The 27,857-nt window shown below is 45.3% G+C and overlaps 1 protein-coding gene across 2 annotated transcripts; it reads left to right on the forward strand.

The window, feature by feature from the left end:
• Positions 1 to 529: 529 nt before the first annotated feature.
• Positions 530 to 26,912, forward strand: LOC119012852 (kinesin-like protein KIF26B). 2 transcript variants are annotated; one of them, XM_037087038.1, is made up of 15 exons: positions 530 to 577; positions 796 to 1,146; positions 4,427 to 4,906; positions 10,206 to 10,327; positions 10,471 to 10,642; positions 13,604 to 13,813; positions 14,218 to 14,311; positions 15,515 to 15,786; positions 16,654 to 16,831; positions 17,006 to 17,144; positions 17,292 to 17,451; positions 17,801 to 20,942; positions 22,454 to 22,623; positions 25,803 to 25,947; positions 26,681 to 26,912. In XM_037087038.1, exons 1-15 carry the CDS (start codon positions 530 to 532, stop codon positions 26,878 to 26,880), a joined length of 5,883 nt encoding a protein of 1,960 aa, XP_036942933.1. In that variant the 3' UTR covers positions 26,881 to 26,912. The 2 variants fall into 2 exon arrangements, with proteins under 2 accessions (XP_036942933.1, XP_036942934.1); XM_037087039.1 differs by lacking the exons at positions 530 to 577; positions 796 to 1,146 and having other exon boundaries at positions 4,762 to 4,906; positions 22,454 to 22,609; positions 26,681 to 26,866.
• Positions 26,913 to 27,857: the final 945 nt, after the last annotated feature.

Below are 27,857 nucleotides of genomic sequence, written 5' to 3' on the forward strand. Positions count from 1 at the left end.
TTATAACAGCCTCCTTCTCCTCCTCTCTCCTCATCCTCTCTCCTCCTCTTCTCGCCTCCTTCTCCTCCTCTCTCCTCATCCTCTCTCCTCCTCTTCTCTCCTCCTCTCTCCTCCTCTCTCCTCCTCTCTCCTCCTCTTCTCTCCTCCTCTCTCCTCCTCCTCTCTCCTCCTCTTCTCTCCTCCTCTCTCCTCCTCTTCTCTCCTCCTCTCTCCTCCTCCTCTCTCCTCCTCTTCTCTGCTCCTCACTGCCTCCTTGAGGCGGTTATAATAAATAACCAAGTGAAACCATGAAGTGTCTCCGGTGCGCTCACTGCTCCTCCAGCCTCAGTCCTGCTGCAGCTCTCAGACTGTCTCTCTCTCTCTGCAGCCTCTCACTTTCATTTCTGTTTTTGTTGTTTGTTTGATTGTCTAAATTCAAGCCTACAATGAATGAAACACTTCTGCTGTACCTCCATGGAGCTTTGTCAAGAATACATAAAAGTGCATCCTGCCTTTGTTCGGATATCTTTTTAAATATTAACAAGTTGTCATGTCATCTCTGACTGGAAGAGGAGGGAGACTGCCTGCCTCACACTGGGTGAGTCACATTTATTCACCATCAACGAGAATGTGTTCAAACTTGTTAAAACTAAAAAACCTGTTGGTGTTTATTAGAGTTTTTAATACATCACAGTGATGTAGTTGCCCTGCTGGAGAAACACATGGGTGTGGTTACAGTTCCCACGTCGATTCATATCTAATTTCCCACAGCCCGAAGCCCACATACATCCTTATTTATGATGATTTATCTGCCAGAGCTCAGAAGTGCAGCATCACTGCGAACAAGTCGGCTTTTCTGCGAGTGGCACCGGGAGCGACCGCCAGTCCAGGGAGCGTCCGGCTCCTGAGGGCGCAGGGGGGACCAGAGGAGACCCGCAGCGGAGCATGTGCCAGAGAGCGGCCGCTGTCCCGTCGTACGCGTCCCTCCCTGGAGCCGGAGGGGACCGCATCAGGAGCACCATGTCGTTCGGAAGCGGGACCGTAAGTCGAGGATACAGTCGAGGCTGCGAGAGGAAAGTTGCGCGCTGTGAAAAGTGTTCAGCGACCCTGGTGGCTCTGAAGAAACAAGCTCTGAGTCTGGCGGTGCACCATCACTTCTCCTGCAAGGTCAGTGAGCAGCAGCATGTAGCGAGGATGCTCTCAGGATTAAACATGTGAAATTATAATCTGGAAGAGGAGAAAATACTGTGAAAGTGGAGCTGATGGGAGTGAACGCGTGTCTCAGCAGGTGGTGGTACAGGGGAGTAGTTGGTAGATCAATAAAAACACACTGTTTATTATATATTATAGAGTATAAGTATAATAAATAAACAATACAGAACATTCATCAGCAGTGATTCTTATCATTAAAGTGCTAATTGAAGCTAAATGACCAAAATGTGCTAATCTTAAAGGTGCAATATGTAAGAATTTGCTTCAGGCAAAAAAAAAAAAAGAAAAAAGAAAAAAAAGAGAGAGAGAGGCAGCATTTCAGCAGAGTCACTGCTAACTGCTGCTAACTGTTAGCTTGTTAGCTCAGCTGTGGGTGCATCTAGCGGTCAGGAGCAGAGCCGTTCATTTAAAGTAATTTCTTTAATCGATTATCATCTTAAACCACTGACTTGATCTGTTTTTGTTGGAGATGCTACATTAGATGATCAGATGAGCGTTATGTTGATTAATAAAGTAAATAACACAAAATAATGAACTTTTACTGCCTGAGGCTAATAAATCTCTTTAATGTAATAACATCAGTTTGTCTTTTTGTAGCTTTTAAATCAAGAGCTACTTATATTTTAATTAAGGACATTTTTTCATTCCAGTATTTTATATTTTATTTGGATATGTTTGAGAAACAATCGCTGTAATCTGTGATTATAAGATACCTTTTGATACGTTTGTGCCCGTCTCTGATTGTCTATTAATTAATTTCTTATCAGTTAAATTCATAACCGTGATTCATCGATTAATGATTGATCATTAACATGGTTGGTTTTTGGTTTATTGTTGGTGTAAAATGCTCATCACAGTTTCTGAATTGCTCCTTTTGTTCGACCAACGCTCCAAAACCTCAGCAGACTTTTCATTTACTGCCGTGAATCTTTACGTTTAAGAAACGGAGACTCGATTAATAGTCGCAGCCCTAGTTTGGAGTGTCGGTCTGATAAAACAAGCGATGTGAAGACGTCAGCTGCGTCTGCAGGAAACTGTGAAGGACATTTTTCAGACCAAAGGAGCTTCACAGAAAGAACTCCTCATGAGTTGCAGCACCGATATGATCACAAACATGTAGAATTTGTTCCCTTTTGAACACATTTTCTTGCAGTATGTGTGAGCGCTGTGTGTCGATGTGTTGTAAAGTGCATGTGGGCTCACCGGTCGGCCTCCATCTGTACATTTGTCACCGCTAACATCCATCAAACACACTCCGATCGACAAAGTTAAAACCAGTGCCATTCGTGTGCGAGTGGTTTTCAAATGGGCATGAATATTTCATCTCCGACATCCGCGTGTCATCTCCACAGCGCTCCCCATCGAGGGAAGACTATTTTATTTTTGTCCTCTTAAGTGGGATGGGGCACAGCTACCACAGGCCGGAGCAGCAGGAGAGATGCTGTCTTGTGGCCACAGACACGGCAGGCAGGAGAAATCTGATAAGCCGGCTCGCTCCTTTTGCAGGTTTATTGATCCGAACACAATTTCTCAAAAGCATCGAGGCTTCTGTAACGTCATCTTGTTGAGACGGGCTCGCTGGAGATGGAAAGTCCGGCCACTCAACTGTCTGCAGATCTTAAAATGCAAAACATCCAAAAACTGTGAAGTGAGATGTGCAGTTAGAAAGTAGCTCAGGAGGGATTTTAAGTTTTAATGACTTTGTTTTACATAATTGTTATTTGGAGCTCCGCCAGAGGACGATGAGTCACTGTCAATGTGCTGGGAGCTGGAAGGATGGATGGATGGATACATGGATGGATGGATGGATGATGGATGGATGGATGATGGATGGATGGATGGATACATGGATGAAGGATGGATGGATGATGGATGGATGGATGGATACATGGATGGATGGATGGATGGATGAAGGATGGATGATGGATGGATGGATGGATGGATGAAGGATGGATGGATGGATGAAGGATGGATGGATGGAGGTGAAGGATGGATGATGGATGGATGGATGGATGGATACATGGATGGTGGATGGATGGATGGATGGATGGATGGATGAAGGATGGATGGATGGAGGTGATGGATGGATGATGGATGAAGGATGGATGGATGATGGATGAAGGATGGATGGATGAAGGATGGATGGATGGATTGATGATGGATGGATGGATGAAGGATGGATGATGGATGGATGGATGGATGGATGGATGGATGGATGGATGAAGGATGGATGGATGGAGGTGAAGGATGGATGATGGATGGATGGATGGATGGATACATGGATGGATACATGGATGGATGGATGGATGGATGGATGGATGAAGGATGGATTGATGATGGATGGATGGATGGATGGATGAAGGATGGATGGATGAAGGATGGATGGATGGAGGTGAAGGATGGATGATGGATGGATGATGAAGGATGGATGGATGGAGGTGAAGGATGGATGATGGATGATGGATGAAGGATGGATGGATGGATGAAGGATGGATGGATGGAGGTGATGGATGGATGATGGATGGATGGATGAAGGATGGATGGATGGAGGATGGATGGATGGAGGTGAAGGAGGAGTTGGATGTTGGTAGCTGTTCAGACTGAAGAGTGTGTCAGGAGAGAATCTCTGTCAGCATGAAGAGTTTGATTTGTTTGATGTTCATGTTTGTTAGATTTGACAGCGTGTCGGGAACACGGATGTCAAAAAAAAAGAAGCTTTTGAAGTGGTGGTGGGATTTACACCTTTCCAAATGTCATGTTGTCAGAATTGTCTAAACTGAACTTGATTATTAGCCTCCACTGACAACAACTGTCTGGTTAAATTATCCTGACGTGACAGAAAGAAAACACAACTTGAACAATAAAAAATGCTCCTGCAACCTTCGCTGTGTGGTAACATGTTGTAGGCGGTGAACAACAGAGATTTATGACACTATTATTTTATTCTAAAGTGTTTTGTTCTTTGCTTACTGCACATTTAAAGATGACGGGCAGTTTTAATCAATACTACTGACTCCATGATTACTTCGCTAAGTGCTAAGATTTGCTTTCGGTGGCTTCCCACGACTCAGTTCCATTTGTTCAGTGATCATTCATGTAAATCAGATATCAAACAAAGCAGATCGGTTTTGTTATTGTATCTTCTTCACGGGAAGGTCTGCTCTGATCGGCTCTCTTTTGTTTGCAGCAGTAAAAGTGAAATCATTTCTGCTACTTTTGTTTTGTAATCTTGCAGGACTCCAGCGATCTGTCTGCATTTCTTCATGACAACCTTCGAGTCCATAGTCGCTCAGCCACTGAGTCCCGGGACAGGGAGAGGGAGCAGGGTGAGTGCGGCGCCTGCGGTGTAAACCTGAACCAGCTCAAACACGAGGCGGTCCACTTGGCTCTGAGCAGGGGTCAGTCATTAGCTAAGCCCCCCTTTGAACACAGCTTTAGCACCGGCACGCTGCTGGGACAAAGTGAGACAAAGCATGGAGACCGATCTTCGAGGGAAGCTGCCATCACGGCTGTGCATCAGTCCCGCAGTCGCACACACAGTCCTCACAGCCCAAGAAGCCCGAGGACGCCGCAGAGGACCCCTCAAACCCTCAGACGGAGGGGACCCAAGCCCGGCAACCCCGACATGGACCGCTGGGTGGAGGAGCAGCAGCAGCTGGTTGCGTCTAAATCTGCGTCCAGCACTGACGGTGTCACCATCCACGGTCATCGTCAGGTACCCCTAAAAGCCTCCTCCTACCACTAAATCACACATAGCACATCCCCTAGTGAGCATTTTGTGTTTAATGAGCTCTGTGGGTGACGTCCATCTTTACGGGCGCCTGTGTCAGCAGAGCAATAACTCACTGTGCCTAATCAGAGCCTACTTAGATCCCACGGCCGGGGACGTTTGTTTTAAAAGTACTTTACTAATGGAATGGAATTGGGTCATGATTTACCTCTGTCATAAAAGCCAGCCAGTCAAAAAGCACTTGTGATCAATAGGAGAGGGGGTTGGTCATATTTAACAGGGCGGACGGTGAAATATGCATTACTGTGATGGAAGCTGGGCAGGATTGAGCACCACCTTCCCTCCCCCCGAAGCCCCAAATGAAAAAGGTTATAAACCTGCGAGAGGTGAGTGTTTTATATGATGCTGTTCATTCAGCCTGGGTGGGATCACTTCACATCCACATACAGCCAACACTTAGATATCATGTGACCTGGTTGACAGAGAATTTATAATAATTAGCCACTCACTTAACCCCTCTTATAGCTTAGCAACTGTGGGCTTCCTGGGATTTCCAAATCACACCAGCAAAAGTGCTGAGGATTGATTAAAGAGGGTGTTTATCACCTCCAGCTCCCTAACTTACTGTGCACTCAGTGTTTTAACCCCCAGCGTTATTTTACAGCAGCCCGGTCACCAGAATATAATGTTCGCGGTTAAACCACAGAAACGTCTGCTTATTAGCCGACTTTCACATCAGGAGGTGGAGAGGAAGGTGGTGGAAATGTGCGACAGCAGTTCGAGTCCGTGGGGAGATTTTCCAGATGAGTCGGTTATTTTGAGCACAAAGTCGGACCATCTGCAGCTGTGTTTTTGTTTTTTGGGCCTAAACCTCAGCAGACCATCAGCACAGCGCTGTGACAGGACAGCAAAGGGAAAGTGAACCTAAACAAACGTCAAGTTGGGACATAATGAAACGTTAAGTTTGATCTGAGGTTTTGCAGAAACGTACTTAGCTAACGTAACATCTGGTGATTTTACACAAAGCCCGGTTCTTGCTAGCACATCCACATCTCCGGCCAAACTCATCATGTTCGAATTTTTCCTCTTGTAACAGAAGAAAACAAGGACAAGGCTGACCAAGTCTTTCTTTTTGTCCAAGTACAGTACAACATTTTTCCTAATCATAATTAATATAACACAGTATATTCACCTATATTCTAAACACCCATGATAGATTTCCTTTGGCGCGACTTCCTTCGCATCCATTCACTTAATCCAAACCAGCAGTTTCCATGATAACAGCTGATCCTTGTTCTGTGTTTTATTCATTCAGGATGCTCTGCTGTTAGTGAGCTCTACTGTTAGTGAGCTCTGTTGTTAGTGAGCTCTACTGTTAGTGAGCTCTGCTGTTAGTGAGCTCTACTGTTAGTGAGCTCTGCTGTTAGTGAGCTCTGCTCTACTGTTAGTGAGCTCTGCTGTTAGTGAGCTCTACTGTTAGTGAGCTCTGTTGTTAGTGAGCTCTGCTCTACTGTTAGTGAGCTCTGCTGTTAGTGAGCTCTACTGTTAGTGAGCTCTGTTGTTAGTGAGCTCTACTGTTAGTGAGCTCTGCTGTTAGTGAGCTCTGTTGTTAGTGAGCTCTGCTGTTAGTGAGCTCTGTTGTTAGTGAGCTCTACTGTTAGTGAGCTCTGCTGTTAGTGAGCTCTGTTGTTAGTGAGCTCTGCTGTTAGTGAGCTCTGCTGTTAGTGAGCTCTACTGTTAGTGAGCTCTGCTGTTAGTGAGCTCTGCTCTACTGTTAGTGAGCTCTACTGTTAGTGAGCTCTACTGTTAGTGAGCTCTACTGTTAGTGAGCTCTGCTCTACTGTTAGTGAGCTCTGCTGTTAGTGAGCTCTACTGTTAGTGAGCTCTGTTGTTAGTGAGCTCTACTGTTAGTGAGCTCTGCTGTTAGTGAGCTCTGTTGTTAGTGAGCTCTGCTGTTAGTGAGCTCTGTTGTTAGTGAGCTCTGCTGTTAGTGAGCTCTGCTGTTAGTGAGCTGTGTTGTTAGTGAGCTCTGCTGTTAGTGAACTCTGTTGTTAGTGAGCTCTGCTGTTAGTGAGCTCTGCTGTTAGTGAGCTCTGTTGTTAGTGAGCTCTGCTGTTAGTGAGCTCTGCTCTGCTGTTAGTGAGCTCTACTGTTAGTGAGCTCTACTGTTAGTGAGCTCTGTTGTTAGTGAGCTCTGCTGTTAGTGAGCTCTGCTGTTAGTGAGCTCTGCTCTACTGTTAGTGAGCTCTGCTGTTAGTGAGCTCTGTTGTTAGTGAGCTCTACTGTTAGTGAGCTCTGCTCTACTGTTAGTGAGCTCTACTGTTAGTGAGCTCTGTTGTTAGTGAGCTCTGTTGTTAGTGAGCTCTACTGTTAGTGAGCTCTGCTGTTAGTGAGCTCTACTGTTAGTGAGCTCTGCTGTTAGTGAGCTCTGCTCTGCTGTTAGTGAGCTCTACTGTTAGTGAGCTCTGTTGTTAGTGAGCTCTACTGTTAGTGAGCTCTGTTGTTAGTGAGCTCTACTGTTAGTGAGCTCTGTTGTTAGTGAGCTCTGCTGTTAGTGAGCTCTGCTGTTAGTGAGCTCTGCTGTTAGTGAGCTCTGCTCTGCTGTTAGTGAGCTCTACTGTTAGTGAGCTCTACTGTTAGTGAGCTCTGCTGTTAGTGAGCTCTGCTGTTAGTGAGCTCTGCTGTTAGTGAGCTCTGCTCTGCTGTTAGTGAGCTCTACTGTTAGTGAGCTCTGCTGTTAGTGAGCTCTGCTGTTAGTGAACTCTGTTGTTAGTGAGCTCTGCTGTTAGTGAGCTCTGCTGTTAGTGAGCTCTGTTGTTAGTGAGCTCTGCTGTTAGTGAGCTCTGCTGTTAGTGAGCTCTGCTCTGCTGTTAGTGAGCTCTACTGTTAGTGAGCTCTACTGTTAGTGAGCTCTGTTGTTAGTGAGCTCTGCTGTTAGTGAGCTCTGCTGTTAGTGAGCTCTGCTCTACTGTTAGTGAGCTCTGCTGTTAGTGAGCTCTGTTGTTAGTGAGCTCTACTGTTAGTGAGCTCTGCTCTACTGTTAGTGAGCTCTACTGTTAGTGAGCTCTGTTGTTAGTGAGCTCTGTTGTTAGTGAGCTCTACTGTTAGTGAGCTCTGCTGTTAGTGAGCTCTACTGTTAGTGAGCTCTGCTGTTAGTGAGCTCTGCTCTGCTGTTAGTGAGCTCTACTGTTAGTGAGCTCTGTTGTTAGTGAGCTCTACTGTTAGTGAGCTCTGTTGTTAGTGAGCTCTACTGTTAGTGAGCTCTGTTGTTAGTGAGCTCTGCTGTTAGTGAGCTCTGCTGTTAGTGAGCTCTGCTGTTAGTGAGCTCTGCTCTGCTGTTAGTGAGCTCTACTGTTAGTGAGCTCTGCTGTTAGTGAGCTCTGCTGTTAGTGAGCTCTGCTGTTAGTGAGCTCTGCTGTTAGTGAGCTCTGCTGTTAGTGAGCTCTGTTGTTAGTGAGCGCCGCTGTTAGTGAGCTCTGCTGTTAGTGAGCTCTGTTGTTAGTGAGCGCCGCTGTTAGTGAGCTCTACTGTTAGTGAGCTCTGCTCTGCTGTTAGTGAGCTCTGCTGTTAGTGAGCTCTGCTCTGCTGTTAGTGAGCTCTGCTGTTAGTGAGCTCTGCTGTTAGTGAGCTCTACTGTTAGTGAGCTCTACTGTTAGTGAGCTCTGCTGTTAGTGAGCTCTACTGTTAGTGAGCTCTGTTGTTAGTGAGCTCTGCTCTTGCCTTAAAAGTGTCGCTGGTGCTTCAGTTGTCACGATGCTTTGTTATATATGCAAGCCGTGTTTAGCAAGAAATGATCAAATTGTGTTTTCAGCTCGAACCTCTAAACATTGACTCATCCGAACACATTGTCATTCTAGTCATGGAGCTAGCATTAGCTTAATTAGCAAGCTGATATATATCTGCTGGAGCAAAGGAGACAGAATCGATGTTTGTCAGCCAGAAAATGAAAAAAGAGGTCTGCTTTCGTCTACTTCTGTCTGAGATTGAGGATCTATTCTACTAAATTACTTCAAATTTCAAACGATGACACAGTTATTGACTTTGAGTGACGTGCGAGAGCAACAACAACAGAAGGGGGCTGGTGACTGAAATAGTCCTGAGAGCTGCATTGTAATTAACCTATTATTCTTAATAGATACCTCCCATCATATTTAACCATAACAATGAGACATCTTACTCAGATGAAACTGTCCTGGGCTTTGTGAGACCGTATGAGAAATTAGCCAAGTGGGTCCAGTACGAGAGCCGATCGATACGGGTTTATGTGGCTGACGTGAAGCGATACGAGAGTGAGGAGACGGAAAGGAGGGAGGGTTAAGGAAAAAATGGACAGCAGAGGAAGAGAGATAGAAATGTTTAAGATGAGATGAAACTGGAGAAGAAATGACGGTTTAAAGCGACGGAGTGGAGGAGAAAATTAAGCAGAGACAGAAATCCGAGTGGAGAGAACGAGAACAAGAAGATACAAAAAGGTTATGACAGAACGCATGAGTCAAGGAGAGGACAGGAGGAGGAGGAGGGATGCAGTAACTGTACATCATCCATATTACCGTTGGATACGTATATTAACTGAGCCCCCCGTCTCTGTCCTCCCGCGAGTCTCCTTCCAAACTATCAACCACTGCAGTCCTCCTGCGGCACTAATTGGCGGTTTACGGTCAAACACTACTGAGCTGATGTCATTATCTTGAGGCTGAGACGTGGACAAGACGTGGAGCTGGAGAGCAGCATCAGAGGACAGTAATAGAGGGAGATGTTGGCTTTGTGTCCTGCGGCAGCGCTCGGTGACTCCGCGTTGAGTCGTAAGCATCCGAATGCTGAATAGGTCATGTTCTGCTCCACGCGGCCCAGTTATGAATGAATGAATGTGAAAATAGAAAACACACACACACACCTCGGAGCTACAGCTGTGTGCAAGTGTTGGAGTTACTTTACATGAAGATGCTTGAGTGTGTCAGAGGCAGTGACCGTGTGTTTGCTGCAGCTCTTCAGATCTGAGTCATGTTTTTAAAACTCAGGCTGCAATCACAAACTATCCCTCACACTCCTCCTCCTCCTCCTCCTCCTCCTCCTCCTCCTCGGAGAGCTCAGAGCTGTTGGAGAACTTACGCTGATGGCGAGTGTTTAACCCACTGTGCTCTCAGCATCATGCCCTACTTAGCCAGACGCACCCCACACTCATCCCCAGAGTAATTCCCCTGATAATAGCCCCTTTTGGTCGTTGGGTGCAGGAGGGCAATTATAGATTTGGATTTTGTTATAATGAGCTTTTCTCTCCGGGCAGGCTGCAGATGATGCTGCGCCGGGCTGCGGTGATGCCGGGATCGTTCAGACAAGCTCCAAGATCCCTCACATCTCCAGAGTGGTGACCATCGCCAACACCGCCGCCATGTCCCTTTTAGCCAGGTACATATATATTTATATTAAAAACAGCAATTCTAGTGTGTGAAATTGAGTTTCTACGAGCAGCATGTCTGTGATCTGTTTGCAGTGTGAGTTTCAGTGCTGTGACATGCCGCCTCTTCTTCTCCTTCTTCTTCCCCCCGTAGAGCGGCCGAGAAGCTCAACCTGACGTCGAGGAAAAAAGGCCAGGCTTCCGATCCAGCTCCCGCTCATCTCTCCACCTGCTTCAGGGAGCTGATCCAGAAAAACCCACCGCCCGTCCCCTCCTGCCTGCTCCAAGCTGCCACCAGAACCAAAGACTCACCCAATGTTGGCAAGGTAGACAAGATTCCACTAGATTTACAGCAGGCACAGATCTGTCAGTCGTTCAGTGAACCACAGTTTTTGATCTGGTAATAATTACAGTAAATCTTAAAAATGATTAATTCAAGAACCAATTTAAGCAGTCATTAAATTAAACTGATGAAGCTGAGGCCACATTATACGTATGTATGATATTACACATGCTTCTTTGCTCACCACTGAGGGGGCCTGAGGGAAGATGGCTTCTTATTTATAATATCAAATACTTAAAGGTATAGTTTGACATTTAGGGAAAAACACTTTTTATTGAATTCAGATGAGAAGATGATGATTCCCTGCTGATGTGTATGTATGAAGCCGTAGCCAGTAGCAGTTAGTGTTGCGTAGCATAAAAAAATATAATTTAATGTGTTTATTTGGAGAATTACAGCATTATTTACATTACTTTATAACATAACACCACTGTCATGACTACACATGACGATCACAGGTTTCTGAAACAATTTCAGATGTAGCTTTCTTTTAAATGCAGCTACACCTGCTAAAAATTGCTGTGATTTTTATCTGAAGCGTCACGTTGTACATCGCTGACGTCGAGTTTCACGTCACAAATGAGAAACACAAACAGTTGTAACAGAAGAGAAAACAACAACACTGTGAAAGAAGCGTCTGTGAAACGGTGGATAAATTCTTTTAAACGTCTCAACGGCAGCAAAATGTTTCATTTCAATGTCAGAATTTCAGCCATCCGGTCCGATAACATTTGGAAAGTCTAGAAGAGCCTGAAGATTAAATTACTTTATCCTCATTCAAGTTAGCTCGGCGCTAAACAGGAAGTTAACCACACATCAGCGCAGGACAGACAAATGCACCATTCAGCACCCGAATATGAACTCAAATAGGAAATATTCTCAGTTCAGGCGTCTGTGAGACGACTGGTATCTCCTCGGCCACTTTGCGCCTCAAACTGCGATGTGTAAATACATTTATACTCTTTGAAAGTATGTGCCGCTGTTCTTCCCCTCGACCACCACCTTGGAAGTGTTTTTACCGCTGAGTAAAGAGATCTCAGTCAATTTGGAGGAGATCTTGTATCACCCTCCTTCTGTATGATACACTGTAATGTGGTGCTAATGTCTCCATCTTGTTCCTCCCCTCCTCTCCTCTCCTCTGGGAGAAACTGTGCTGATCAATATGGCTGCCGGCCCTCGCCTTGTCTCACATAGATGGACTCTTGGGTTCAGTCTAGAGTTACAGATAAAGGCTCCGATAGACTTCGCTGTCGGCCACACCTGCCCGAGCACTCAGCTCTGTGTGCCAGATTGTGTATGTGTGATGATTTCCTCCGCTCGTAAGTGGGCGTGTTGAATAATTTAACCCTCATGAACAGAGTTTGACACACGTTCGGTAGAGGAGCTGCTTCTTGCATAAGGGACGAAAATTATGAGGAGGCGAGATGAGAAGACGCCTCCACCGTCGGAGGGAACTCGCCGTCTCGTGCGGCAGATGGAACATGGCTTCAGGTTCTTGAATTGTCGATGATGTCATCGTGGTGTAATGCAGCCCTGGATCATTTCAGGAAAACCTCATTCGACTCATCATCGCAGCGCACGGGGCTTCTTACAACCTTGCAGACCTGAATCCTGATGAAGAATAATTTCATAATTGGTTTATAAACCTTAATAGACCTCGTTGTCTTCTGTGGGGTGAATGCTGTCTTGTCTCCCTGCAGACTAAGACCTGCGAGCCTTGTTAAATGCCGTCTGAGTCGGGTCCTAACTTAATTTAAGACCGTAAAGCCTCTAAAATCCCGAGGCTTCCTGTAGAGAACTGCATTAAGGAATTAATGTCATGACATGTAGAAATATAGCAGGCGGAGTGCATCGCCACGCAGCCGTAAGTGCACGCATGCTTTCTGCTTTTACTGGATCGACTGCTGCAGCCTCAAGACAGCATGTCTCTGTTTGTAGCCCAGTTTAAAGGAGCAGTACGTAAGAATTGTGGTTTAAAACATTAATGTTTGCATGTATGTTTAAATCAGCGACTGCCAGATGTGTTAAATGGCACCGAGCTGCCTCACTGAAGTCGTCTCAGTTAGAAACATTTACAACAGCACAGCACGCCTTCTTCAGCTCATCATCATCATCGCTCACACCTAATCCTTTTTGACATTTACTACTTTGCTCTGCCACGATTTCCCTTCTCAACTCACATGTCATGAAACAGCATCTTAGCCTCCGACGGCTGAGCAGCAGGAGCTCAGAGCTGAAATCTCACTGTTGCTCCTCTCACAACTGCATTAGATGTCAGACCTCTGAGTTAAGACCGCTGTATGGTAAACATCGAGTCTCGAGCCACTCTTCAAAAAGTGATGTATTAATACAAGCACATATATGAACTCACAGGAAGCTTTACCCACAGGATTCAAAGACGTCTTGAACTGGCTGAATTTGATATGAAGGTATTTTTGAACCGCTGTGTTTTGAAACTCATTCCTTTTTCATAAGTTTCTGTTTGCTGCTGGTATTTAGTCTCACAAGTTGAAGCGAACGCGAAGGCTTCTTCTGAAATCACTCACACACGTGTTGCTCTGTGAGAAGCAGAGCCTCCCTGTATTTAATAAATGATGGGAGTTTTCTTTTCAAGGTGTCCCAGAGTAGTTTATACAGTACATGTTTACGGTGTGTACACACGGACGAGTGAAATACTGTTTACTTTTCCCAAAGCAACCCGTGTAAAAAGGGCTCAGCCTGTAGATGGAATGGATTTATTATTTAGAACTGGATACTGGAGCCAAAGATGAGTCAGTTCCTCCTGGTAGCAGTAGAGTTACTTCAGAACGTGTGCTAACTTTTGCATAAACAAAAGAATTGAACAAATACACTAGATGAGAAGATAAATGTCCACCGACATCCATTCAGCCGTGTCATAATTCGCTGTAACGTTCAGCACGCTTCCATCTCCTGTGGTGTTCAGGTCAAAGTCGTGCTGAGGGTGAGCCCATCGCTGTCAGAGGGCCAAGGCCAACCACCTGTTCTCCGGATTGACCCGTCCAAGAAAAGAGTCACCGTAATGGAGCCGAGCAGCAGAAGCGTGCCGCACGCCACGATGACGCTCGACAGGAACGGCAAAAACCTTCTGAAGACCGTCAATTTTGATGCTGCGTATCCTCAGGAGTCGAGCCAGGTGAGGGCTCAGGTTCATCCTGATTTCTGCTCCACAGTGTTTGTGTCTGTATCTTACTGTTTAACCATCTCGCTGTGGTTGTTTCACATCGACAGATCCTTTAATAGCGTGTCGTCTTTCTGGCACATTCAGTACATATTTTCCCCCTCTCTTCACAACACACCACAGTCGGTTTGCTCTCTCTGTCTGATGACCTGAAAGCTGATAGGGCCCAGATAGCCACCACAATTACACAGTGCATCAATTATATTCATCCTTCTCTGAGCTCTGTGTACAGTATCTGAGCCCAGGGGAATCTACAGAATCGCCCCCCCCCCTCGCTGCTTCAGCTCCCTTCGTTTCATCAGATGTACTTTTTAAGATGAATCACAAGACGCTCGCTGTCCTTTGTCCTCTCCGACCAGGCCGAGGTGTGTGCAGGCGTCCTGGCTGATGTCATCCGCTGCGTGCTCAGCGGCAGCGATGGATGCGTCCTGGGTTTGGGATGCGCTGATGTGGGTGAGTAATGGGTCACTGTGAGAGGGCCACGGGTTAAAATCTCAAGATGGGAGTGGGATGCTTTTATCTGTGGCCATCCATCCATCCACCCCTCCTCCTCCTCCTCCTCCTCCTCCTGCTGTCTGTCCCACTCCTGCCATCGTTCATTCTTCCTCCCCATCTCTATTTTCTCTTTTTGTCCTCCTCCTCCTCCTTCTTCTTCTTCTTCTTCTGCTCTTTCTCTGTTGTCCTTTTTCTTCCCACAGTACAGTGACAGAAAAGTGTTCGTCATTCATCTCTCACCTTTATAAATGAAAGCCTCCTCATCAATTATACAACACGTATGTTTTTTTAAAAAGCTTCCCATTGCCTGATAAACACATCAGCATGGTGCACAAAACAAAACACACACACACATATATATATAAATAAATGTGTTTTGCTGAGGCGTAGAGCTCTGAGGGGACTGTAACCAAAATGGACTGTAATATGTTGCTATTAGAGAGATGGACCCGTGCACTTAGCGTCGGTGAAGGTTTAATAGGTTTGTGGCGCACACACACACACACACACACACACACACACACACACACACACACACACGGGAACAGGGGTAAGGACAGGGTCTCCTTGGAGCTGCTTTTTCACATGACGCCACTCTCCGTAAATCTGATTGAATTAGTTGGCCAATAGAAACTACGTGTGGCCCGCAGCCAGGGGATATCAATCTCCTCCACAGAATACTATTCTCTCTGAATAACGGCAGGCAGCTCGGCCCCTTTAATTGGAGTAAACCAATTCTCCTCTGCTCATTCGATTACAGTTTGGATAAGGCAAGAAAGGGTAAAAACAGACCCATAACACAAAAATAATGCAGGGCACAAGTGCACTCGGAGGTAGAGAGCGGCACCGGTCCGTCACAAACTGTTTTAGTGGGTGTGTGTCTGCGATGCATGTTGTGCATTTATAAAAACTAAAGACTTTTAATGCATTAAGTTCATATTTCAGTAGTAAGGTAGCTTTTGTGTTTAGATTCATTGGCTGTATGAAACAAAAATACAACAATACAATCATTTCAGCTGTCACCAACATGCTGCTGCCATCGAATTTAGGATTTATACATTGTTATTATTTACCCTTCACACAGCATCCCTACATTTCTGTAATATGGTTGTATATACATATGTGTCTGTGTACAGTTCACACCTGTGTGCTCTGCCTCAGGCTCCTGGTCCAGCATGGTGGGGAGCGGTGAGAGCCTCCAGAAGCTCGGCCTGATTCCCTGTGCCATCTCCTGGCTGTACAGTGCCATCGAGCGGCGGAGGGAGAAGACCTGGACGGATCTGACGGTGTCGGTGTCGGCCATCGAGCTGTGCTGTGGAGAGGAGGACACACTGAGGGACCTGCTGGGGGAGGTCGTCCCCTCGGCAGGCAGCGTCCAGGACAGCCCAAAGGCCCACGTCAGACTTCAGGAGGACCCCGTCTACGGGATTCAGGTAGATCTAAAATGTTTTTTTATGGGGAAAAAGGGGCACAGCAGTTGTTGCTGTATTTGTTTGATGAACATAAAACAAAATAACACGTCTTTAATAATCGATTTGATTAGGCTTATTAGTCACAGAAACATTTACAAGACTGTTCCAAGTCCTAGAAAAGGGAGCCAAGGTTGTATTAAGAGTTTGCTGACGGATGACAAGTTCTTGGCTCTGCTTCTCTGGCAATTCATCAACAGTACGTGTACGTGTTGTTTTACAGTTATTTTAACAGCTGAGAACCAAATCAATAATCCTAAAACACTCCTTCTTCATTGTCTGAAAAGCAAATTAATAGCCCATTTTCCAGTAGGAGCGTTCAGTGTTTTAGATTTCATGTTTGGGGGAAGTTATATTTGAGGCTTTGCATCATTATTGTTGGATTACTAATGTTAATGTGCATTTAGACAGTCAGTTTGGATAATGGCCGACACTGGATGTGAGAAGATGATACTGGTCGTGAGTGAAACCAATTAGATTCCATAAAATTTTACATCTGATTGCATTATCTCCACCCTCGCTCTGCCGCCGCGCTGCAGCACCTCCCTGAGCAGCTCGCTGGGAAAATGAAACCTAGAGCACCAACGGAGCCGTTGTTCCAAAACCTTCTGTTGATGGAGTGAATAACATGACAGTAAAGGCTAGAAAATCAAAAGAGAAGGTGAAGCAGTTATTAAAATTAGATATTTTAGTAATCCAGTATCGTGGTCTGACACTAAAACACACAGTGATGTATAATAAAGGGAAACACATTCAACATTTACAGTAGTTCAGGAGAGGTTTTCTCTCTTTACGTGATATTTTGTGACTTTTCTTCTTCCCTTCCTTCAGCTCCGTAACCACAACCGGGTGAAGGCGCCCACCGCTGAGCGAGCTGCTTCCCTCCTGGACGCGGCCATCGCGACGCGTCGGCACAACGACTTTGTGACGTATCTGTCCCACAGCTCCGTAATGTTCTTCACCCTCCACGTCCAGCCCCCTCGTACGGAGAGCAGCACCATCGGCAAAGGTTGTAATGAATTATTCAAACACCAGGGCGGCTCAAAGCCCCCACGTTGAATTTCCCCCTGAGTTATTTTACACAGTTGACCCAAAATTCACTGCGATTCAGTTCTTGTCTTGTGAGGTTTTTTTGTTTTGCACTTACACTCTCCTCTGCTCGCTGATGTTTTGCCCTCTGTAGGTTCACGTGGACCCACTAAGTTGACCATGATCGATGTGTGCAGCGGTATCAGGGGTATGAGCAGAAACAAGCCTCCCTATTCTGAACTGGGCCCTGTTGTCGTGTCTCTGCTAAGTGGACAGAAAACAACGCCCAGCAAGTAAGAATGTAACTCCAGAATATGATTGGTGGAAAAGTGTCTGCATGCATTGCTGTAGAGTTAACTGTATCAAGATTTTAACATTTAATACTAGCTTAAAACATAAAGACCCCTCGAGTTAACGGACATTCTCGCCGTCTCGTTCAGGGGTAGTAAGCTGACTCTGCTCCTTCGAGAGGCTTTGGGCCACGTAAACTGCCACACCACGGTGATCGCTCAGGTAGATGACTCGCTGGCACGCCTTCAAGAGACCTTATCCACCATCCAGATGGCTTCTCGCATCCGCAGGACACAGAAGAGGACGAAGGTACAAAACATGCCCTTTAAAAAAGGGACAGTTCTCCCCAAAATCTGTTTACGTGTTGAGCTGTTTATCCATCTGCACTGTTCAGGTCTGTGGATTATCTTGAGTAACTGGGTCAGGATTTCTGTTAAGAGACATCTTTATCTCCAAAGCCTGGCAGCTCACCCCAGAACAATTCAGATGGATAAATAACATCACATCAAAGAGGAAAAATCTGTTTTTTGATATTTTGGTGAAATGTCCCTTAAATGTCTTTCTACCAAAACCGTTTTAAAGGCTTGTAAAGGAAGTGAGATCATCAGAGTTTTATTTACTGTACGTACTGACTCCACATTTCATCTTCCTCCTACAGCAGTCCACCTCTTGTTCTCCGACTGGGAGGAGTTTGACTAAAGACTATGATCGAGGACCGTCTCTGTCCCTGCGGGCGTTCCACTCCACCGATGAAGTAGACGTTGACGTCCCTCATTTCCGTCTGCGCGGTGATCTGGACGAGCGCTCCAGCAGCGACCAGTCCTGCGACACGGTCATCCAACTGGACTCGGACGGCTTGGTCCAGTCCAAAACAATCTCCAGACTGACACAACCTGAATTTGTGCCCATCATTCCCTCTCTGCATCCTAACAAGGCTGACATGGATGACCCGGAGTTTACAGCTCTGCTCCAACAGCTCCTACGAATCCCTCAGCTGCAGGCAGAGAAGAAGAACGACGGGACCGTTCAAGGGAGTAACGAAGTGCTGAAAGCTGACCCGAGGCAGCCGGCGAGGGACTGTCTGAAATGTGACACATTTGCTGAACTTCAGGAGCGCTTGGGATGTATCGACGGTAGCGAGACAACAATGGATTTGCTCAAGTCTTTCTCGAAAGGGCCGTCTGTTAACAATGTCAAGCCCAAATCACAACCCCAGAAAGAAACAGGGAAGCAGACGGACACTGCCTCATCAGAAACACCACAGATGTTGTTGAATCAGGGATTAGGTTGCAGTCAGACCTCTGCTGGAGAGAAGCAGACAGATGGTGCCTTCCCTGGAGACAGCTTTCAGAGAGAGGATTCAGGTCTGTATGACTGCGAGGAGTGCAGTGCAACCAGTTCCAGTGAGGAGCTGCTGAATCAAACTCTGAGTCGTAATAAGACCTGTCGCTCGGAGCCGCCTAAAGATGGAACTCTTAAGTCGGATGAAAAGCTCTCCTCTCAGGACTTTGATGCCGATGCTCAGGGGATGCCCGTCAAAAGCTCCCCTGCACATCAGCCTCCGAGTAAAAAGGAGAGTCCCGAAGCTGCTGATTGGTTTAAACCAGACAAAAGGACATCACCAGTCGGCAAGAGCTCCCCCATATCTCCCTCCTCCTCCTCCTGCTCCTCTTCACACTCACTGGCTACCAGTGTTATAATCGGAGACGCATTACCTAATCGCCCCCCTGAAGAGGACATTAAAGAAATGAAGGCCACCATCACAGTGACCGTTCAACAGCCGCTGGACCTCAAAGGTCAAGATGAACTCGTCTTCTCTATGGTGGAGGAGGTGACCATCAGCGGAGCAATGAACAAAGGGAGGACGGGCGGAAACATCATCTGTATCAGAGACGCTGCCCAATCACATGTTCAGGGCTCTGCCAGCTCTCAACCAATCAGGATAATCAGCAATGTCAGCGACGAATCCTCAGGTGGAGCTTCTTGTAATGCAAACAAAAGCTCAGTCGTTCAGTCTGAAGCACCAGAGACTGACGCTGAGAAGCCCCAGCGTCAGTTCAAGAGGGAGAAGAAATTCTTACCTTCCTTTATAAACCCCATGCTGATTAATACAGACATGGATTGTGAGGCTGAAAAAGAAACTCCTCTCGACGCTTGTAAAGGATGCGAGTCGCGTTCTGAGCTCAGAGGGAGTAAAGTCAAAAGTCCAGACGATAAGAAGGCCCTGGAGAGAAGGAGCGAGGCACACGGCAAAAAGACTGACAAAACTTCTGACTCACTTTTTAGTAAAACGTGTCATGACGCAATGGTTTTGGAAGATTCAACTTTCTGTGGTGAAACTGCAGAAAACAAGGTGTGTGGAAAGAGACCCAGAAACACAGACAATAGCAACCCAAGAGACAAGGAGCATGTTTATCTCGCCAACAGTCCAAAGGGCTCCGAGGGGGGAGAAGTCTCCTCCAGACGTGTTGGGAATACCCCCAAGAGATCTGGTGTTGCACCTGGTTGCCAAGAAACCGCCGCTGCTTCTTTTAAAACAGGTAGTTTGCCCAGGGCATGGCAAAATGCCAACCACCACGACAGCTACCACGGCGGTTACATGCCAGACGGATACAGGGACCCGAGGGGGGTGACATCATCCACCCCGTGTAGCCCAGGGGTAACTCTGGAGCGCAGGCAGGGCAGACAGCACACAGCAAACCACAGCCTCCACGTCTCCTCGCCTCGGAAATATGGAGCAGAGTACAAACAGCATGCTAGTACCGTTCCCAGAAATGGTGCTGAATCTTTCTTCGAGACCCCAAATCAAAGAATGAATAACATGAGGCTGAAGTCACCCACTGAGAACAGCAGCAGGCTTTTCAGTGCCAAACTGGAGCAGCTGGCTACCAGGACTAATTCCCTCGGAGGAAGCTCGAGGGACGTCTCGGCCCTGGATAGAGACAGCAGCAACACCTCTGTGAGCTCTAAGGGAAGCTCCAAGGGAAGCAATGAAGGGGCTTGTAAGGGAGGTTATAAATTACGTCATGAGGGAGACTGCACCTTACCGAGGGCCAGCAGGAGTCCGAGGAAGAATCCTCGGTCTGACCAGAGCCACCTACATCACTTCTTCCCCCCGGAAGAACCTGTTACTCAGTCTGCAAGGCATTCCCATTCCAAGCTGTCCGCTGTGGGGAAGCTGAAGATGGCCAGCCCCAAAGTCCGTCGACTGTCGGCCCCCAGCATCAAGAACCTCAGTCTGCCCCACAGAAGCCTGCGGCATTCCATCAACCGCAGCGCCAGTCTTTCCCCAGACAGCAAAACTGTCAGCTTTGAGCGGACGTCCTCCTTCCTTTCCTCTTCCCCTCCTCGGTCTCATCACTCCATCAGCCGGACTCCGAGCCAGAGCTCCACAAGCTCATCCACCAAATCTGTCATCCAGGGGTTTGTCAACTGCCGGTTCTCAGACCTCCTCAAGGACAGGGGGGCTCCCAGCCCGACTACAGGAGGACCGGACCACATGACCGCTCTGCCCTCGCCATACACCCGGGTGACTGCTCCCCGCATGCCTGATCACATGAGTGGGCACGCGAGTGACACCACCAGTGTGCTGAGTGGAGATTTGCCCCCAGCGATGGGGAAGACGTCCCTGTACTTCTCAAACAGGAACAGTATGGTGAGCAGCGGATACGACAGCATGGTGCGAGACAGCGAGGCCACCGGCAGCAGCACCTCGAACAGAGACTCAGTCAGCGACAGGAGCGGCTCTCTGCTCAGTGTGGCTCGCAGCAGCCGCTCATCTCGCAGGAGAGGCAACACAGGTAAACACACCTGGAGTAACATCCCGTTTATGAACTGAACCGGATGACTTTCTCCTCTGGAAAAAACAATGAGAACCTACCTGAGTGTCAAGTGAAGTGTTGTTGGTGTTAGGTGTCAGTCTTGCATGTGTAGTCCTCAAAAAATGCTGTTAGCATCTTAATGTTCCTTCTTTTAAAGCGACCACTTGTTTCAGGACAGCATCAGTATCAGTATCTTCTTTTATTATTGTTACATGGTAATGCAGTTAAAGGCGAAGACTGTGAGAAACCGAAGTCAAATTATCGGATTATTTGAATTATATGTCATCAAAAAGGAAAAACTGTTCACTCATATGGACATTTCAGTTTCCAAAGATCATTTTTTAGAGCTAAAGCTGACATTTTGTTTCTTCTCAGGACATTTAGACGATTTCCCAATCATAAATATCACCACCCGAAAATTCCACCATTGTATTTTTTCTCGGTTTGTAATTTGACCACATAACATATTAATGTGACGCTGAGTGGAGATGTCACATGTCTGGAGAACGCAGTGAGACCTAGTTTCAGTCAGTGGCATTAAGTTCACATCATTAATATATGAACCCAGTGACGGCACTCGAAGAAATGTAAGCGTGTCGGGCAGAAACAGAGGATTAATACTCGGATTATAATGGATAAACACCGAGGAGCTCCTCAAAGCGTTTTCTCAGAATATGGTGGACACGATGAAAACTGCTAATGTAGCAATTAAAACCAGGAGACGAAGCTTTTGCCTGATTGACTTTTAAGACCTCAAACTTAAATCGACAGTTAACTGGGTGATTAAATTCTGTCTGCGTCTCGATTTATTCCCAAATGTCCCGTCAGGTAATCAACTCATCTGCACTCTAATGAAAGAGAGTTAAAACACATTCTCAGTGTGTTTTAGGATTCCAGGCACATAAAGAAAAATACATTATCTGTCCCTTTTCTGGCAGACTGAGTCAATCCAGGAAGCGTCAGAGACATTCAGCCTGCTGTCTTGACTCTTATGAATAATGTGGTAACCCTGGAAAGATGCATTTGCCCCCCAGGCAAACTGTTTTCTCCACTCCAGAGCACATGGCCTGGACATCGAAGGCCACTTAGGGACATGAGCCTTCATTTAATATTCAAATGTTCTTACAATGAGGAGCTTTTACTCTTTGACTCAAGGATTCGGCATTTACATCGTTAGCAGCACCGAAGATTCATGAGCACAACGAGTATATTATCTCAGAACAGGACATCATAATCTGCAGACAACAGTTTAATATCATGTATTGTAATCTATTGCAAGCGTTCATTGGTGTTAATATAAATAAACTTTTTTTCTTTGATTAAGTGGCAGCAAGCGGTGGCTCCTCTTTGTGTCAAACCAAACACGAGAACCTCAAATCTGAGAAACGATCCTCCGATAGATCTGCTGTCATGTGAGACATGGGAGAGCAGCGAGGAAACAGGTGGAGATTCGGCATCTCACTGCACTTTCTGCCCTCGCCCCGCTGTAGGTTCTCACCAGCGTCGTCTTTCCCATGATACACCTGTGTCCCTGAGACGTTCAGCTAGTGGTCTGCGGTCTCGCTGGGTGGATCGGGGAATCCCAGAGGCCTACGAGATCAAGGTCTATGAGATCGACAATGTGCAGAGGATGCAGAAAAGAGCAGGTGCTGGCAAACAGGTGCTGGGTTTATTTTGATTTTTGTTTGTTTTAAAAGAGGTTTTAAAGGCAATATGTAAAATATGACCTTTATCAACCTCTACTGGCGTCCGGTGGGATTAGCAGCGTTGGTAGAACGTGTCTCGACGTCATCATACTCACATCAGATTTGATGAAGAGCCCGAAGTGCAATTTGCAGGAAACTTGTCTCGACAGCTGGTTCCATTTTGGACTCTGTGAGCAAATTCCCTGGATTCACTGAGCTCTGCATGCTGTCAAATCTCTTTTGTCTGCACTTTTGTATTCGCAAAGTCTTAACATAGAAACTTGTAACTTAGCCAGCGTCTCATTTCCAGCCGCTACGTAACTGAACGCTTCATAAACGTCCTGGACAGCAGATCATGTTAGCTTCAGCTAATTGTTTACTACGATAAAACTTGGCAGGTATTAAAAAAAAAAAGATATATTCAGGTATTTTTCCGCCGGAGTCTTAGTCACATGATTTTCATAATCTCCTACAGCTTTCCAAATAACCATATGAATCATTTCAAATGCTGGACTCTGAGTCTGAAACAAATTAAATTAGCTATGGTAGCTCACTGCACAGTGTGGATCGGCCTGGTTCCCTCGACAAAAAGCCTACAAGATTTTTCCATCGTATTTTGGATCATTGCAGAATGAAGCTCTGTAAAATACAAAAGTTAATGACAATTAAACTTTTGTTTAGTCAGATAATCTTCAGAAATCATCACCAGTCACCTATAAACAAACCGCACACCGATGCCGTTTTCCGACCATCACGTTGACGTGACTTCCAGACGATGAAACGGGAAATGCAAGAAAATGCAAACTCACTTCCTGGTTTTAGGACTCATTCCTGCTCTTCTTGATTGTGGCTTGAGGGGGAAGAATATTTATATCAGCGCATCAGATAACTTTCAATTGTTCTGCTTCTCATCTTATATTCAGGTTGTAACAAGAGACTGAGAACATTAATTAAGATAGCAAGTCAGTGAACACAACATAGAAATTGTTGCTGTGGCCATTGTAAATAAAAAACTAATCTCACACGTGTTTAAAATGTCCATGATGACCAACATGGTGTTACAGATGCTGTAATGTGTCGCTTTAAATGAAATCCCCCTTCTGCTGTGGCCTAAAGCTAAAAGATCAAGTGTTTGTCTGGTTCGGTCACTCATGAAAAATCAGGGTGTCGCTGCCCTTCAGAGAGTCACGACTTCTGCAGCGGCCACATGGTTTCCTGTCAGAGACAACAGCTCCAAGCAGCGTTAAAAAGAATAGCGTGCTCAGTGAATTGACGCTGGGTTAGTAGAGGTTAAATAAAAGATTCCAGTCGTGCATTTGGAGTTGAAATGTGCTTGAAAAACACAATGTGATGCATATGGACACTTAATGTCCCCCTGACAGGCGGCCCGGCCTCCTGAGACCGTCCCCCGCCTCCACCGGTCTCAGCCGCCATACAACTTTAATGACCACATGGGGGGAAATTGGGTCAGTGCTGCCACAGAGGACAAAGAAGAACACCAGAAGTAAAACAAATAGAAAATGAAGATTATGGGAGATATTTCCAAATGAATATTAGGAGAAATTTAACTGTTTCATGCTGATAGTTTCCCTTTAAATGATGTTTAAACTGTCAGTTACTAATACAGTTAGTGTGATCAGACAGTAATGATGTTTAGTAGCCTGGAGAAATCCCCAGAGGAGTCAGTCCTCTCTGCCCCGACATGGTGTTTGTGATGTGTGTGTGTGTGTGTGTGTGTGTGTGTGTGTTTGTGATGTGTGTGTGTGTGTGTGTGTGTGTGTGTGTGTGTGTGTGTGTGTGTGTGTGTGTGTGTGTGTGTGTTTGTGTGTGTGTGTGTGTGTGTGTGTGATGTGTGTGTGTGTGTGTGTGTTTGTGATGTGTGTGTGTGTGTGTTTGTGATGTGTGTGTGTGTGTGTGTGTGTGTTTGTGATGTGTGTGTGTGTGTGTGTGTGTTTGTGATGTGTGTGTGTGGGTCTGCAGTTGAAGCTGGTGGTTGGTGGTGAAATATTCCAGAAGTTACATTTGTAGAAAATCTCTTAACGTCTCAACAGAAATCAATAATTCAAATGCTCGAATAGAAGCGAACACAATCTGTGGCTGATGCAAGTCTCTAAAAAAAGCCCGTCCGATCACCTCGTCCGGCCCGTTTGAAGAGATTTGGACCGGCTGCCCGTCTCTCCACCTTTGTGGACAGATTTGTCGGATGTTTTGCAAAAGCTATAAGCGAGCTGGCGTCTCGTTCATTAGCACAAGAACATAAAATCGCCTTCGGTGCATGTTCGGGTTCCTCGGGCGGTTCTGCAGTGAGGCTCCGTATGTTTTTCAGTTGAACACTTTGAAAATGCACCTTGCACTTGCATGTTTCCACAGTTTTACAATCTCCAGCTTCAGTGGGTAAAAAACCTGGAAAACAGTTGAAACAGTTTTACAGTCATGAGAGAAAAAGCAGAATGTTCCTGGAAAATCTCGTGTTGTCCTGAAACATTGTTTAAAAGATCCAAAGCTGCACAATATAGTACAGCAGTGTAGTGTCGTAGTACACAGGATTAGTAGTGCACATTATTATTTAAAGGAAACTAGTGAATATTTTTTATTTCATATATTTACGGTTGATCTCATTAAAGTTAAACTTCCAGCAGCGCTTGTTTGTTCATGCTATACAGTTCATGCTGTTCTCACTTTAGATCTGGTGGCTTCAGAAAGCATCATTAACCGCTAATAAATCATAATAAAGTATTTATTTATATATAACATATATGAAGATATATACTTTATATCTGTAAGGTGAAAAAAAACCTTAACATAAAAAGAAGTTAAACTTAATAAATGTGTTCTTAAGCAGTCAATAAACTGTTAACCAGTATTTTATAAATGCTTATTAATAATTTCTTGTAATCTAAAACTAGACATGTTCATGTTCATATTAATAAAAACGTATAATCTTATTAATGTTAATAAGCATCTTATATTATTTGGACCTTACAACCTGTTTACTAATAACCTTAATATAAGACCTTAACGTTCAAAAGATGGTTATTAATATTTTTAATGAGGATAATAGTAGTTAATATAAACTGCTTTGTGCTGTATAAATATAAATGAATGTTGTGAAATGTGTGTGTGTGTCTGTGTTTTGTGTGTTTTGTGTGTTCAGGCATGTTTCAGCGCCAAGCTGAAGTTTTTGGAGCACCGGCAGCAGAGGATCTCAGAGGTCCGAGCAAAATACACCAACCTGAGGAGAGAACTGGAGCGGGTCAAACAGAACCTCATGCTGGAGCCCGCCAAGTGGAACCAAGAGTGTCAGTCAGCCCATGATTCATCTTCATCATCATCATCATCATCATCATCATCACTGTGTTCAGTATAGATGTCTCAGCTGAATATATCACAAAGAGCCTGATGACTCGTTAGTATTAATTAAAGAGGTCGTATTCTGCTTTTTGGGTTTTTGCTTTTTCTTTATTGTGTTATGAATGTGTGTTCTTTAACTTATGTGTGTCACTTTATAACAGGCATTATATAAACATATATATTTATTTATTCATTATAACATATTTACACTCCAGTCTGTCAGCAGACAAACAGTTGCTGCTGCAGCGGCGTTATTTTAGATCACACTACCTCGCCCTCCTCTGCCTCTGATTGGCTACATCGAGGCGAGATGTCTCACTCTGACACAGTGTGAAAAGAGATTCTGCAGCCATGTGAGATATGAGAGAAAATCATGTGTTTTTTTTAATGTAAACTGTTTCTACTGTGACGCCCAAATAAAAGTATGAACCTGAGAATATGACCTCTTTAAATGAGCAACATTTATGATGAATAAAAGCAGCAGGAGACGCTTTGTTGCTTGAAAAATGACTGAAACGATCAAAATAGTTATTTTATTGTTGACTGATTCGTCAGTTATTAGCCTGTTGTTTCAGCTCTGTCTTCAGGGATAAAGCAGATAAAGAGCTACACTATAACACATTATGTCTGTTACGTTACGTATGTTTTTTAACCCACTGTCCGCTCGCTGTCCCTCCCCAGTCGACCTGTGGCAGACCTTCGAGGTGGACTCCCTGGAGCATCTGGAGGCCCTTGAGGTGGTGATGGCTCGACTGGAGGACAGGCTCAGTCTCTGCAAGGCCAACGTCATGATGGTCACCTGCTTCGACGCCACCGCCAGGAGGCGACATAAGAAGCGCCGACGAAAAGCACCAGAGCTGAGAGCCCTGAAGGGAATCTGAGCTGAGTAATAGTGAGAATTTAAAACACACGGTTAAATGAGGGTAACTCTTATATTTCATCTGATACACCTGACCCACCTGTCACTGACATTTCTCTGGATGATGATTTCAAAATACGCCACGCACACTTTAAGGTCTCGACTACCACATCGCCTCCTCTGAGTCAACAAGGTGCTAACAGTCTTTAACATCTTCTCTGCCTTCATTGGGAGTTTCACAGCTGCACACCTGAAGCTGGCAGGAGCTCTTCAGACACCTGCAGAGACGCTGCGACGTGCAAAACTGTTGTCAGCTTAAAATCGACTCCTTTTCTGTTATCTGTCATCTATATATCTGTATTTAAACAACCTCAGAAACCAGTACGACTCTGTGTATCATCTCCTGGTAGCTAACTAAACCTTGTAGTGTCACCACTGGACAGATGTTGTAACCTGTCACTCCTCCAGTCTTCCATCAGACTTAACATAGACAGTTCATGTGATTCTGGTTATAACTTCTCTAACATGTGTGCAGGTTTCCTCACTGATCACCTTTTGTCTTTATGGTCGGATTAGTCCTTTAAATCAGCTCCTGGTAGATATGACGTTTACCTCAGTGTCTTTTTAAAATGCATCTTTTTCTCACAGACAACTCTTAACATTATTACAGACGTCAGCACACTTAACTGTGGTCAGCTTTGTTTTTGTATATGTTGAAGTTTCTGTTTTCATTTGGTGATTAAATTTAGTGTCAGCGTTCGACGCGGGAACTGATTAGTCTGCGTTACAGCTGTTACTCTTCAATGACTGTTAAAAAGGGAATATGCCATTTTGTATATAGATTTTGGTGCTAATTACTATTAATAGATGAAAACACACGTGCGTATTTCAGATGTTTTTAACCGAATATAAAGATTAGAGGCCGATCTTTACTGTATGTTTGGGGCGAATGCCGATAAACAATATCAGGGAGTAAAAACTTCCGTTATCGATGAATCA

Source organism: Acanthopagrus latus, chromosome 22 (genome assembly GCF_904848185.1).
Source record: "Acanthopagrus latus isolate v.2019 chromosome 22, fAcaLat1.1, whole genome shotgun sequence".
NCBI lineage: Eukaryota > Metazoa > Chordata > Actinopteri > Spariformes > Sparidae > Acanthopagrus > Acanthopagrus latus.